Raw genomic sequence first — 12,500 nt, 5'->3', positions numbered from 1 at the left:
TAGTTGTTATGCATTCACATCCATATTTCAAAACTCCAAGAGGGGGTCAAATTTGTCCTTTGTTTCAATATGTGACTGAGGTAAGACCTAACAAAAATACACGTGTAACATCGATATGCTCTCCAGAGAGCTTTCGAGTGGGAGCGCTTTGACCCAGTCATATTTTGAAAGGCCTCTTAACATTTTCTCACTGTCTCCCAATATAGGATGGATACAGTCTAGTTGCCTCTATCCTCCCAGGCACCCCTTGGGCCATACTAGGTCGCAGGGAGGGGTCAGGTTCTCTCTCTCTCTTTCTCTCTCTCTCTCTCTCTCTCTTCGAGCATTCCTCTCATTCTCAGCTATTGTTACCAGGGAATAAGCAGGAAGGAATGTGAGAGGCTTGTACTGTACTAATGCGATTCGATTCACCCTGCTCTCTCCCTGGCACTCTGAGTCTGTTGTGATTTTGTGTAGCGCCCATCTCTGTCCTCGCGCCTCGCTGCATGGCCCTGCTTCAACAGAAGCTTAGTGCAGCAACCAACGTTGCTTGGATGCCTCTGGAACTGGGAGATATTCTGACTGTGGCTGACACAATGTGGTAATGCTAGCATAGTGTATCCTCAAAGGGATTCCAGATTACAGCAGCTTATTTTATTCATGGCAGAGAGAGAGAGAGAGAGAGAGAGATGTTCATACACACTCAACGTTTTCTTGATCTCATATATACAGTGCTGCTTGAAAGTATGTGAACCTCTTGTGCAATTATAGAGTTTTTTAGATATTACCATGAAATCTAAATCTTTATTTAGAAGCAGTATTTCTTATCTGACATAACAGGTTTATATTTACCAATTCCATATGTTGGTTTAGAGGAAATCATGCATGTAGTAGAAAAACTAATTTATAAAGAAATTAGTGCAGGTGCAAAAATAAGTGAACCCCAAGTTGCATTGGTTAAATCAAGTAGGTAAGTAGATTCAGGTGGGTAAATAATTGGGTACCAAATGAACCAATCAAAGGAGAGATCTTTAGGAAAGAATTTGGGCAGGACTCTGATAAATAGAGATAAGAAACCTGGTCAGTTTTGTGTTACTCATACAGGTGAATGTTACCCATACAGGTGAATGCAAAACACACCATGCCGAGAGGAAAGGACATCAGGAAGAGGGTAGTGAGAGCACACCAGTCTAGGGAAGGCAATAAAATCATCTCAACAAGATTTGAGCTCCATCAGTCCACTGTGTTGAAATAATTTACAAATGGAGAGCATTTAACATGACAGCAACTCAGCCTAGAAGTGGAAAATATCCCCAAGAGCCACAAGAAAAAGAATAAATCAGGTAAAAGCCAACCCAAACATAACATCTCGAGATTTGCAGACCTCCCTTGCTGCACCTCAGGTAACTGTTCATGTTTCAACAATAACACTGAATCGAAATGGCATTCATGGGAGGGTTGCTAGGAAGAGGCCTCTGCTGTCAAAAAAAGAACCAAACTGCCAGTCTTAACTTTGCCAGAGACCACCTGGACAAGCCTGAAGGTGATAAGTCCAAAAATGACCTTTTTGGTCACAATCAAAAGCACTATGGTTGGTGAAAACCCAACACTGCCTACCACCAAAAGAACCTTATCCCAACAGTCAAGCATGGTGGTAGGAATGTCAAGATCTGGGGCTGCTTTTCCTCCTCTGGACCTGGACGACTCCACCTCATTAAGGGAACCATGAATTCTGAGGTATACCAGGAGATTCTTGAACAGAACGTCAAGCCAAGCCAAAGCTGGGCTGAAAATGGGTCTTCCAACAAGACAACAACCCAAAGCATTCAAGCAAATCTACCAAAGAATGTCAAGAAAGATTTGTGTTTTGGATTGGCCAAGTCAAAGTTCTGACCCTAACCCTAAATCCAGTTGAGATGCTGTGGCAGTAGCGGGCAGTTCATGCCAGACACCCCTCAAACCTCACTCAATTGGCTGAGTTCTGTAAGGAGGAGTGGGCAAAAATCCCTCAAAACAGATGTCAGAGACTGATTAGTGGCTCTACGAGATGTTTACTCCTGCTTATGGAGGTGCCACAAGCTATTGACTGATATTTTTGCACACATGAAATCTACCATATTTCTTTGTTTGTGTCCTTTATTTGGAATGTCTTTATTATGAATTGGGGTTTCGATAAAGATTTTATAAGTTCATTTTAGTATTCTATACAAAAATAATGACCAATAATGACCAACCGTTGGGTTCACAAACTTTCAAGCAGCACTGTATTCTCTAAACCAGGGGAAAACTGCTCCCCGGCTTCCAATGTGCCTGTTTAAGTCAATGTGGTTTTGAAAACACCTCAGGATAAAGTATGTCTGTCATCTTTCTCTCATTTAGTCTCACCCTACAAACAGATGTAGTTGTGTTTGGAAGCATTCATTTTCTAAGCCGATGACCCTGTCACCTCTCACATTTCTGACATGACCTGGGGGACGTGCCAGTAGTTGTCAATTGCTCCCTTTCCTAATTTCCTCTCTGTCTATGGTGACTGAATAGGAAGGATTTGCGTTTGGAAGCATTCATTTTCTAAGCCTCTGACCCTGTCACCTCCTCTTTGTATTCACCTCTCACATTTCTGACGTGACCTGGGCTACGTGCCAAAGCTGTCAATTTCTCCCTTTCCTCATTTCCTCTCTGTCATGGTGACTGAAGAGAAAGGATTTGATGGACACAGATAGAGCTTGAGAGGTGTGAGAAATATGGTGTAGGTAAATCCAGCCTATTAACCAGTCGGTGGCCATTAAGAAGAGGAGGTGAAGGTGCTGTTCATGTGTGTTAATGGGTTCTCCTGTGAACAAGTGAATCATCTCGTCGTTCTCAGGAGAAGGCAGAAAGGTTCTTTAGAGGATTGGTATATACAGCCGTGACCTGAGAGAAACCATGGCTCTGGGTCCAGTCGAGTCAGTGAGCTCATCACTGAGCAGGCTTTCATTTAGCAGCCAAGTCATTACAGACAGGGACAGAGTGAGTATATCTGACACCAGGGGGAGAGTTATCGTCTTATCTGTCCAGGAACTCTCCTCTGAGAGACTCCATCAGTAGGAGCGATGCTTGACCAGACTAATGAGGTGAGGCAGTTAGAGGTGTGTGTGTGTGTGTGTGTGTGTGTCCAAGCTGGAGTCATCCTATTTATTAATAATTTAACTTTAAATACATTTATTATGGTTTATAGTGCATTTCACCAGGGTCACAACAACACAGGTTAAATCAGATAAAAACATGCACATAAGATCAAAACATATATATAACAAAGGGTAAGTATGAGAAAATATAAATAACAATGGATAAAGAGTGTGTGTGTGTGTGTGTGTGTGTGTGTGTGTGTGTGTGTGTGTGTGTGTGTGTGTGTGTGTGTGTGTGTGTGTGTGTGTGTGTGTGTGTGTGTGTGTGCATGTGTTTGTGTGCAGTCATGTGTGTGTCTTTGGTTATGGGCATTTATTTCTCTTTCCTACTAATGCAGCTTCACTTTCCAATCCATTTCTGTGTGTAGCATAACCGGTAAGAGGACAGCTAAAGTTCAGATTATGATGGAGTTTGACCACCATTTAAATATTTCCTATTAGAAATCTATCACATGAGAAATTCACTCAAAGTCCACCCAGACTGGATGCATTATGGCCATATCCGCCATTGGACCACATATTGAATTTCTCTGCGTGCCTAAATGACTTTGCCAGCTGTGGGCTGGCTATGACTCACTGAGAGCTTCTGGTTTCCTCCCCAGAGTATGTGTGTCTGTAATGACACTGGTACACAGTCCCATTCATCTTCTCCAGAGAGCCGTGGTCTTACACTCAGTGGGAAATCCATCCTAATTGGGTTAGCATTGATCACTAGGCTGACAAGTTACCCTTTCAGCTTCATTTTCACCGATATTTCATTTTCTGTGTTCTTTCTTGGACTGTGTGTGTTTGTGTGTGTGTGTGTGTGTGTGCGTGTGTGCGTGCGTGCGTGTGTGAAAGAAAGTGGAGGGAAGTTATTGCCTCTCTCTGAAGTAATAAAGTCAAGCTTTATTTGCTGGAACCTGTCCTCATGTTCTGAAGACAACAAACATACTTTATGACTTTCCACTTATTGCTAGGCTGTAAATATCACAGTCCAACACTTAATTAGCCATCCCTTATCTAGACTAGTACCAATGTGAACACTAGTATAACCCATTTTCAAAGGTAATAACACATATGTAGTTTTATAAAAACGGTATATTATCTCATATAAATAATGGTTTGATACCCTCTTTAAATGGATAGCTCCTCCAAGTTACCCAATCATATACTTGTTTATTTACCTTGAAAACAGTCTGCAAGGACAGACTGCAATCCATGCTTTGTTTCGGTTTATGTTGCATTTTCACCAAAGTGTGGATTACAATCTAAATGATGAAACCAATCTGAAAGAAAAAAAACACTGAATTAAAGCTGGGAATCTCTACTTTGACGACAAAATGCTTCCTCTTTCAAATACTTATGGGGGGCACTGTATGTGATTATGTAATATGGGTGAACCATCCCGTCTCTCCTCCCCCACAGTTTAAAGGCCGCCCTCTCCTCTCCTCCTGTTGGTGGCCTAGTGGACTTTTCAGGAATCCCCCTAGGCATACGGGACACAGAGCGCCTGGCAGCCCACCTCCGCTTGCATAGTGTCCGTGTGTGCAGCCTGGAGCTGGGCTTCACCGAGCTGACCGACCAGGCCCTGCTGCAGCTGCTGCCCACCCTGGCCACGCTGCCCTGCCTGCAGACACTGGCGCTCAACGGCAACCGGCTGACTCGCGCCATCCTCCGCCAGCTCACGGACGCCCTCAAGGACCCGCAGAGCTTCCCCGCCCTCACCTGGATGGACCTGGGCAACAACGTGGACATCTTCTCCCTGCCCCAGCCCTTCCTCATGGGCCTGCGCAAGCGATGCCCCAAGCAAGGCAACTTGCCCACCATCCAGGAGCAGGCTGAAGGCCAAGGCCAGGAAGAGGGCCCCAATAGCAGGGTAGCAGAGGGGGAGAGTACAGCTGGTGCTGCTGAGGCATTGCACGGCTGTGAAACACTGGATGAGACTGAAGAGGAGGAGGGAGATGAAAGGGACTCTAAGAACAGGCGTTTTGAGATGGAAGAGAGTGAGGCAGAGATCAAGGAAAGGAGAGATCCAGGGGATGGAGACGGAGGGCAAAGAGATATAAAGATGGTTTGCTCTTTGTGGAATTAGTGAATCCAGTAAATAGAACGGGAGATTAAAGATCAGGGGATCTCCTCAATCAACCAATCAGACCTGTCACTTCAATAATCATTTTTAGGCTTCGTTCATTTGGACATACAGTAGGGGAAAACCGGGACGAAAGTAACACAGAATTTTTTTTAAATTACATGGAAGGTAGAGTTATGTAATTACACAGGCACAGGCCTAATGCGGAAGACGACCTCCCTGCTAAATATCAGCATGCTGCGTTTAAAAGAGTTGTCAACGAAAGTTGTTTTGAGCAAAGGCGAAGGGGAAAAAACTAGAATTGTAGAATTGTGTTTATTTTTAAGGTTCCAGACATGTTATTTTCTTAACCCATCTAGTGACTAAATTACAGCATAGGTTTAAACTATCTTGCTAGCTAGTCTTGGATGCTTGCCAGGGATAAGTTACAGGAGAGAGCAGTGGTGCGAAAGTAACAGAATGTTACGCACCTGCTCCTTGTGCATGACAAGGACAGCTCATGAATAGTCATTTAAAATGAAGAAAAACATTTCCTACGACATTCCCATGAAAGTGAGATGAGGACATTACGGCAAATATAGCTATTATGTAAACCAGCAAACACAGTACGTAACCGCAACCTTGAAGTTAGGCTGTGGTGAGGTTGTGACAAAGTTGCTGCCAACGTAAGCTATTGACTACCTTCTGTTTACATAGCATTGTGGTGGTATAAAGGTTGGTGCCATCCTGGTGCCACCACAACAGCATGGTAACTTGTAATGCCAAGTCACACACCAGAATCAAGCTGATACTAGTTGGATCACTGAGCGCTAGTTGTCACAAAGCTTCACAACTTGATTGCGCGGCGCACTGATGGGATGCAGGTGTCATCTTGCATAGAATATGAGGGTGTTGCAAAAAGCAAGCTAACGGAACAGTCAGGTCCGAAAAAGCAACTATTTTCAAATAGAAATAAAATCTATTAGAGCTACAAGCATTTACCAACATTATGTAGATAGTCTGTTGTTGTTATGCTATATTCTTGAAGATAATCTGTGTTGGCCTACTGGCTAAAGGGTTTGGTAGCTAAAACTAGCTTGACTACGTTGCAACAATGAGGCTGTGTTTGCTGGGAAATCACTTGGATTTCCCAGCAAAGTCTGATTAATAGTGTGGCAAAAATATTGTGGTTGTGCAACATTTTGATGTTGACACATGGTTCATTTTCATACATTTCGAACCTATAGGACTGATTATTCAAATCGATACATACATGGAATTATTGCTGATAGTACATTTGTTGAAAGTAACAAGCATTACAAACCAGAAGCATGAAAATAACACAGCTATTGTGGAAATAAGACAGATATGGTTAAGTTGCTTGTCGTAAAATATGGTGGCTCTAACTCTATTGATCTCTGAGTAAATAGGAAAAAATATATAAGTGTTAATTTCGTATCGGTTCTCCCCTACAGTATGGTGGTAGAACAGCGGTGTGAAGACCAAAGAGGACGGTTGACCAAAAACATAAAAGTCGACCCAATAAGGGTCATGGGGTAGAATATCTTACAGACAGCAATGTGTCTGATGAGATAAATCACTTTCATCAACAGTGATCATGTTTAACCCTTAAAGGTGCAATCTGGCATTGGTATATCCATTTTTGGACTTTTAAATGAGTGATATACAGTATAGCCATTGATTTTTTTAAGAATGTAACTGTGCTTAGTTCAAGTGTCTTATCCCTTCAGAACCCAAACTAGAAGATTGCTTTACTCCACTGTTTGTAAACAATGTCATTGTAAACAAACACTGTATAGCTTCAAAGCGAGGTTCAAACTATATTTTTGATCTCATGGGTGGTCAGTCCTTGCACCCATAGCTCCGTCTATGAATTTGAGAGTGGTTACATTTCTCCAGCCCTATCCCTCAATTGTTGTAGAGGGGTGACCTTTTTGTTGTTGTTTGAATCCCGGATTGCCTCTTTCATAATCCAATTAAAGTTGATCCTATATACTATGATCAACATTCCTCTTTACAACTAAACAAAGTTCAAGAAGATGTCAGGTGTGTTTTTTGTATATGTTCAAGCACTGTGTGCACACTATCTCATGTTGATCCTCTATGGGCCGACATCTATTCTTTCTATATCTTACTTTGTAATCCCACTTGCAGTGCTACTCAGATTTTCTGGATCATGTTTGATGTTGAACTACTTCAGTGCACAGCTATATTAGAGTAGCCTATTACTGATGTAGTGTTCATCATCTTTCACTTTCATTGTTTGCCTATTTGAGATATATATTTTATTAAAAAAAGAAAGAAAATATGTTGTTATGGCTCAACAGTTTTTTGTCCTCTTCTTCCATTGATTGTACCGTTTGATCTTTGTATTGGTTGGTCATACATTTGTAACAAATTCCAACAAAAGGGTTCTTTGGCTGCCCCTGTGCTCACTGGATGAGGCGAATCCCTCTGTCTCACCTTCAACGTCATAATCTCCTGTTGAATAGCCTACATTTAAGATCTCACTGCTTTTCAGGTGTGCCTCAGAGAAACTGAATTGAGTATTACCAATGATTATCGAGGTTATGCTATCTATGTGGTATTACAATATCAGAGAAGCTACCAGACATCCTGTGCAGTTGACCCATCTATGTGGTTGACCTGACATTTGACTGTCATCTAGTGTCAGTTGGTGAAACTACATCAAATGATTATGGCCTGGAAACTATTTATTGAACTTGGTACTTAATCAATGACAACAAAGTGCTCAGGTTAAGGTGTCGAAACCTACTCTGAATTCATACATTCATGAGCAACCTGATTCATTTGAGAGAGGTGAGCCAGAGAGGTTTCAACCCTTCTCCATTTTCCGACCTCCTCAAAATGGTTGGGTGTGCTCACTGTGCCCCACAATGACTCACATCCGGTGGATGAGGTCAATCTTTCCCCCCATCATCCGCCATTTCAGCCCCTGAGTTTGATGTTGGAATTGACTTCAGAGATTTGTTTTATTTGAAATCGCTTTGACAAATAAATAACATATTTTTGGTTGCAACACATATTTCTTCTTAAGGGGTGACAAGTATTGTTGCGCAGAAGTAGGATAAAACTGTACTATTTTAACGGTTTTGAGCGGTACCGATGCCGTGTTTTTTCCCCGAGCGTGTTCCACAGTGAGCCAAAGTTTTTGTATGAGTTGAATCCTGGTTGCGGACAGGGAGAGGCGAAGGGGAAGGCCTTGAAGCCTGGAGACGGAGTGGATTTGCAACCATGGCCGGCAATTTTGACGCTGAGGACCGTGCTAGCTGGTATTGGGGACGGTTAAGCCGACAGGAGGCTGTGTCCCTCTTGCAGGGTCAGAGACATGGCGTTTTCTTGGTCAGGGACTCCATAACTAGCCCCGGAGACTACGTGCTATCCGTTTCAGAGAACTCAAAAGTCTCACATTATATAATCAACAGCATCAGTAACAACCGGCAATCTGGATCAGGTAAGGCAACTATGAGCCTAGCTTCCTAACGTCAGCTAACTAGATGCTTAATCATAAACGGGAGCTTCGTTTGTGTCATATATATATATACACATATATATATATAGAGAGAGAGAGAGAGCTCCGGCTACAGATGGCTAGCTAAGCTAGCCTAACGTGTGCAACCGGTCCATATAGCCATGCTCCGACCTCATCATTGCGAATCATTGTTTGCATCTATCAGTACAACTCGCTAACTAAACAGTAGCCACATCTGGCTGTCTAGCCAACGTTGGTGTGGCTGGTGGACAAGAGGTTCATACTAGCTAGCCTTTATGGTTAGCTATCATTAGTAGAGGGGGAGGCAATATAGTACTTCACATATGGCTATATTTATGAGTCCAGGAGTACACTCGCCAGGATAATAACAGTATGGCCATTTAGTCAGATGTTAAGCATGCAAGTTGAGGTGCGGATACTTTCACTTTGCAAATATTTTCTTCGAAGTTTGCTAGGTTGGGCGTAGCTAGCTTGCGTTACCCATTGCCATTGTATATCAGCAGCGACTGTTAAGTGTTACCAGTGTCACCCATTCAAGAATGGGATTTGTAGTGTTTTTGAAGTATACCAATCAACCTTGATCTCATTAGTTACCAGTGTTCTCATCTTGCTTTGACGGTGTAGGGAAAGGTATGTTTGTTCGTTCGGTCAGACGGACATTTTTTAGGTACTTTCTGCCTGTAGTCAGACTCGGCCCGACAAACAGTGAGTGAGACGGTTGGGCTGGTCCTATGAATGAATGGGCTGGCTGTCAATTGGAGGATGACTGTTCAGAATGGTGTGTGTGGAATGCTTGTGATCCTGCCCTGTTGCACATGCAGGCACAGAGGCTCTTGTTACTTCCTTTGGGGAATTTCACCATACATGTCCCTCATTGCAAGCCAAGAGCAGAGTGACCACTGCGGTGAAACTCTTAGGCCTAGTGAGTGATAACTGAAATGATTGTAATGTTGAGTTGAAGTGTGTAGTCTGAGTATGAAATGTGTAGGTGACCTCACATCCCTCATGGGATGGTTAGGTTTACGGTCACTGGGAGGCTCCATTGCTAGGTGAACTGGTTTATCTAACTCAGCATCTTTTCCATTTAGGGGACTATTATCTGAAGAATGTGTTGCTCTGGGGCAGTTTCAGCAGCCTTAGGGTTACAGTAGTGGTCTTGTCCAGGTGGAAGACTAGGTCTAAGTCAGACAACATCAAGACCCACTTCAAGCTTGGGACCACACCACTCTTATCAGAGCAGACTGATGGATAATTAACTTCTTTTCACTCTGCTGAAAATGAGACATCAGTCTGGTTCAGGGGTTATAAGCCACCGCAAGATTTAGTCATCTCAAACAATTATTTCAAAATGAAACAAGATTTGACAAGGGGAATACATTGTAATCTTTGTATTAGACCCATCATGATTGGTCAATAGTGCTTGTCATATTAGAAAAGCTATTGTATGGGGTAACAAACTGTTCAACCTCCATGCCCCCCCTCCCCTTACCTCACCTGCCAGGTCTAGCCCCTCCTCGGTTCCGCATTGGGGACCAGGAGTTTGACGCCCTCCCTGCCCTGCTGGAGTTCTACAAGATTCACTACCTAGACACCACCACGCTCATTGAACCCATCAGCAAGGCCAAGCACGCCGGCTTCGTCAGCACCGCCGCCGCCGGAGCGCCCCAGAGAACCGACGAGGCAGAGTTTGTGCGCGCCCTCTTTGACTTCCCTGGCAACGACGAGGAGGACCTTCCCTTCCGTAAGGGCGATGTGCTGCGGGTGCTGGAGAAACCAGAGGAACAGTGGTGGAATGCTGCCAACCAGGAGGGCCGCGCGGGCATGATCCCTGTGCCCTACGTAGAGAAGTACCGGCCGGCCTCGCCGACCTCTGCAGGCTCTGGGGCCCCCGCAGGGCCCGGTGGAGTTGGTCCGGGTGCTGTGGGTGGCAGCACAGACGGATCCGGGCCCCAGCAGCCACCCCCACTAGTGGATCCGGGCCAGTACGCCCAGCCTGTGGTCAACACCCCTCTGCCCAACCTCCAGAACGGGCCAGTCTACGCACGTGCCATTCAGAAGAGGGTGCCCAATGCCTACGACAAGACTGCCCTCGCCTTGGAGGTATTCTACTCATTCACACACACACACACCCCCCCCCCCCCCCCCCCGCTCTCCCTCTTTTCTATATTTTTTTTGTTGGAAATACACGGGGACAAAGGGCAGAAATACCCTTAAGATATTCAATAATGCCCCCGAAATCACAGGTACAGGGCCAAAAAAATGCCCCCAAATTTTGTCAGTGCAGCTTGCTCTTGACACTGTAATTTTGTTGAACAACTGCTGCTCGTGTGCTCCAGTCACCGTATTTACGACTAGTCTACTCGTCAAAATGTCGTTGTGCGCCATTAAAAATTTGATTGCACATTCAGAAAACACGCTCCTTTATAAGTCACGTGGCACGACTCGCTTCTTATTGAAATCAGAGGGCAGATCAGGTCAGTCAACCACGAGTTGTCTTGGGCAAAAAGAGCTCGGTTATCAGTTAAATTGCTGAGTTTACATATATTAAATATATATATATATATATATATGTTTTTTTATAACTTGAATTCAAATGGAAGCCTTTAATGTGAGCTAATACTGTAAGGTCATGAGAAAATCAATCTCACTCATGCTTCTCTTTACGTATGGTATATGTTATTTTTATGAATTTAGGAAAATGCCCCCAGATTTTTACAAAGTGCACCTATAAATTAGGTGCCAAAATATGCACCCTAGAAAAAAGTTATATTTCCTCCACTGCCCGATATATCCCTTCTCTGCTCAGGAATAGAGTGTACTGCTTTAATTGCCTACTCATGCATGTGAGCATATGCACATTAACCGACCATCCATGCAAACAGGCACACACTCTTGTATGCTAACATGCAAACACACACAGCCACGCATAAATGGATTCAGAGCACATTCACATAAGTTGGCCAGGAGTACACGCAACAAGAAAAGCCAGACAGAGCACTTGAAAGCCTTATGTTTTATACACAGTAGGGCTAGATTTCCTTTGACAGCATCAGTCTTACTCTGCTGCACTGTGGCTGTCTGGGCTTATCAAAGAGAAGAGATTAGAGCTGAAAGAAAGAAATGCAACCCCTCTCGCCCTCATCTCTCCACAATCTATGCCCCATGGTACCCTTTTCCCCTCGTCAACGTGAGGGATAGCGACAGCTGAACCTCGGCTATGGACTAGGCTTTTTCAGATTAGGAGCAGTTTGAAGGCTACGTGTTGTAGGCAGTGGAGTAACAAAGCCAGAGCAAAGGTTGCCTCATAGTTGGGATCTACTGCGGTTGATAAAGAGCTCGCCTGTGCCACACCCTCAGATGTTTGCAGTATGCCATGAGAGGAACCATGTGGCCTGTTTGCAGAGTGTGAACCAACATAGCCCAGGTTAACAAATGTGTACTTAGCAAAGTCGTTGACAGTTGTTATATGCCAGTAAGCTGACGCAGTACTGCGAGTCAGTGCGTATATTTAATTTATTGTATACATGGGAATTCCCCCGCAGGAGTTGAACCTACAACCTTGGTGCTGCTCGTGCCATTCTCTCCCAACAGAGCCACCGAGGACCATTACTGTTGTCACAGATCAGAGTTTGGGTCAATCAATGCCGCTTCGATGTCAGTCGTTTTAGGGAGTTAATGGAAGTTTAATCAATGAATAGGAAAATCTCCATGTAAAAGTTGTGGATGAATTGGAAGAAGAATTGCAATTCCGGTTGTTGAACAGATAAACCAA

General features: G+C 43.9%; 2 protein-coding genes across 2 annotated transcripts in view; both read left to right on the top strand.

The window, feature by feature from the left end:
- Window positions 1-5,217, top strand: part of LOC310801285 (leucine-rich repeat-containing protein 75A-like) — a gene marked incomplete at both ends in the record, with an annotated part of 10,020 nt that extends 4,803 nt beyond the window's left edge. The window contains one exon of the mRNA XM_083665279.1: window positions 4,551-5,217. Within this exon, the coding sequence (XP_083521405.1) occupies window positions 4,551-5,217 (667 nt within the window). The remainder of the gene's footprint in view (window positions 1-4,550) is intronic.
- Window positions 5,218-8,180: 2,963 nt separating this feature from the next.
- Window positions 8,181-11,540, top strand: LOC310801284 (adapter molecule crk-like; the record flags this gene model as incomplete). The annotated part of the gene is made up of 3 exons (XM_083665278.1): window positions 8,181-8,689; window positions 10,230-10,828; window positions 11,535-11,540. Exons 1-3 carry the CDS (start codon window positions 8,470-8,472, stop codon window positions 11,538-11,540), a joined length of 825 nt encoding a protein of 274 aa, XP_083521404.1. The 5' UTR covers window positions 8,181-8,469.
- Window positions 11,541-12,500: the final 960 nt, after the last annotated feature.

The sequence above is a fragment of the Argentina silus genome (genome assembly GCF_951799395.1).
Source record: "Argentina silus genome assembly, chromosome: 2".
NCBI classification, from domain to species: Eukaryota; Metazoa; Chordata; class Actinopteri; order Argentiniformes; family Argentinidae; genus Argentina; species Argentina silus.
This window is presented reverse-complemented; position numbering and strand designations above follow the sequence as displayed.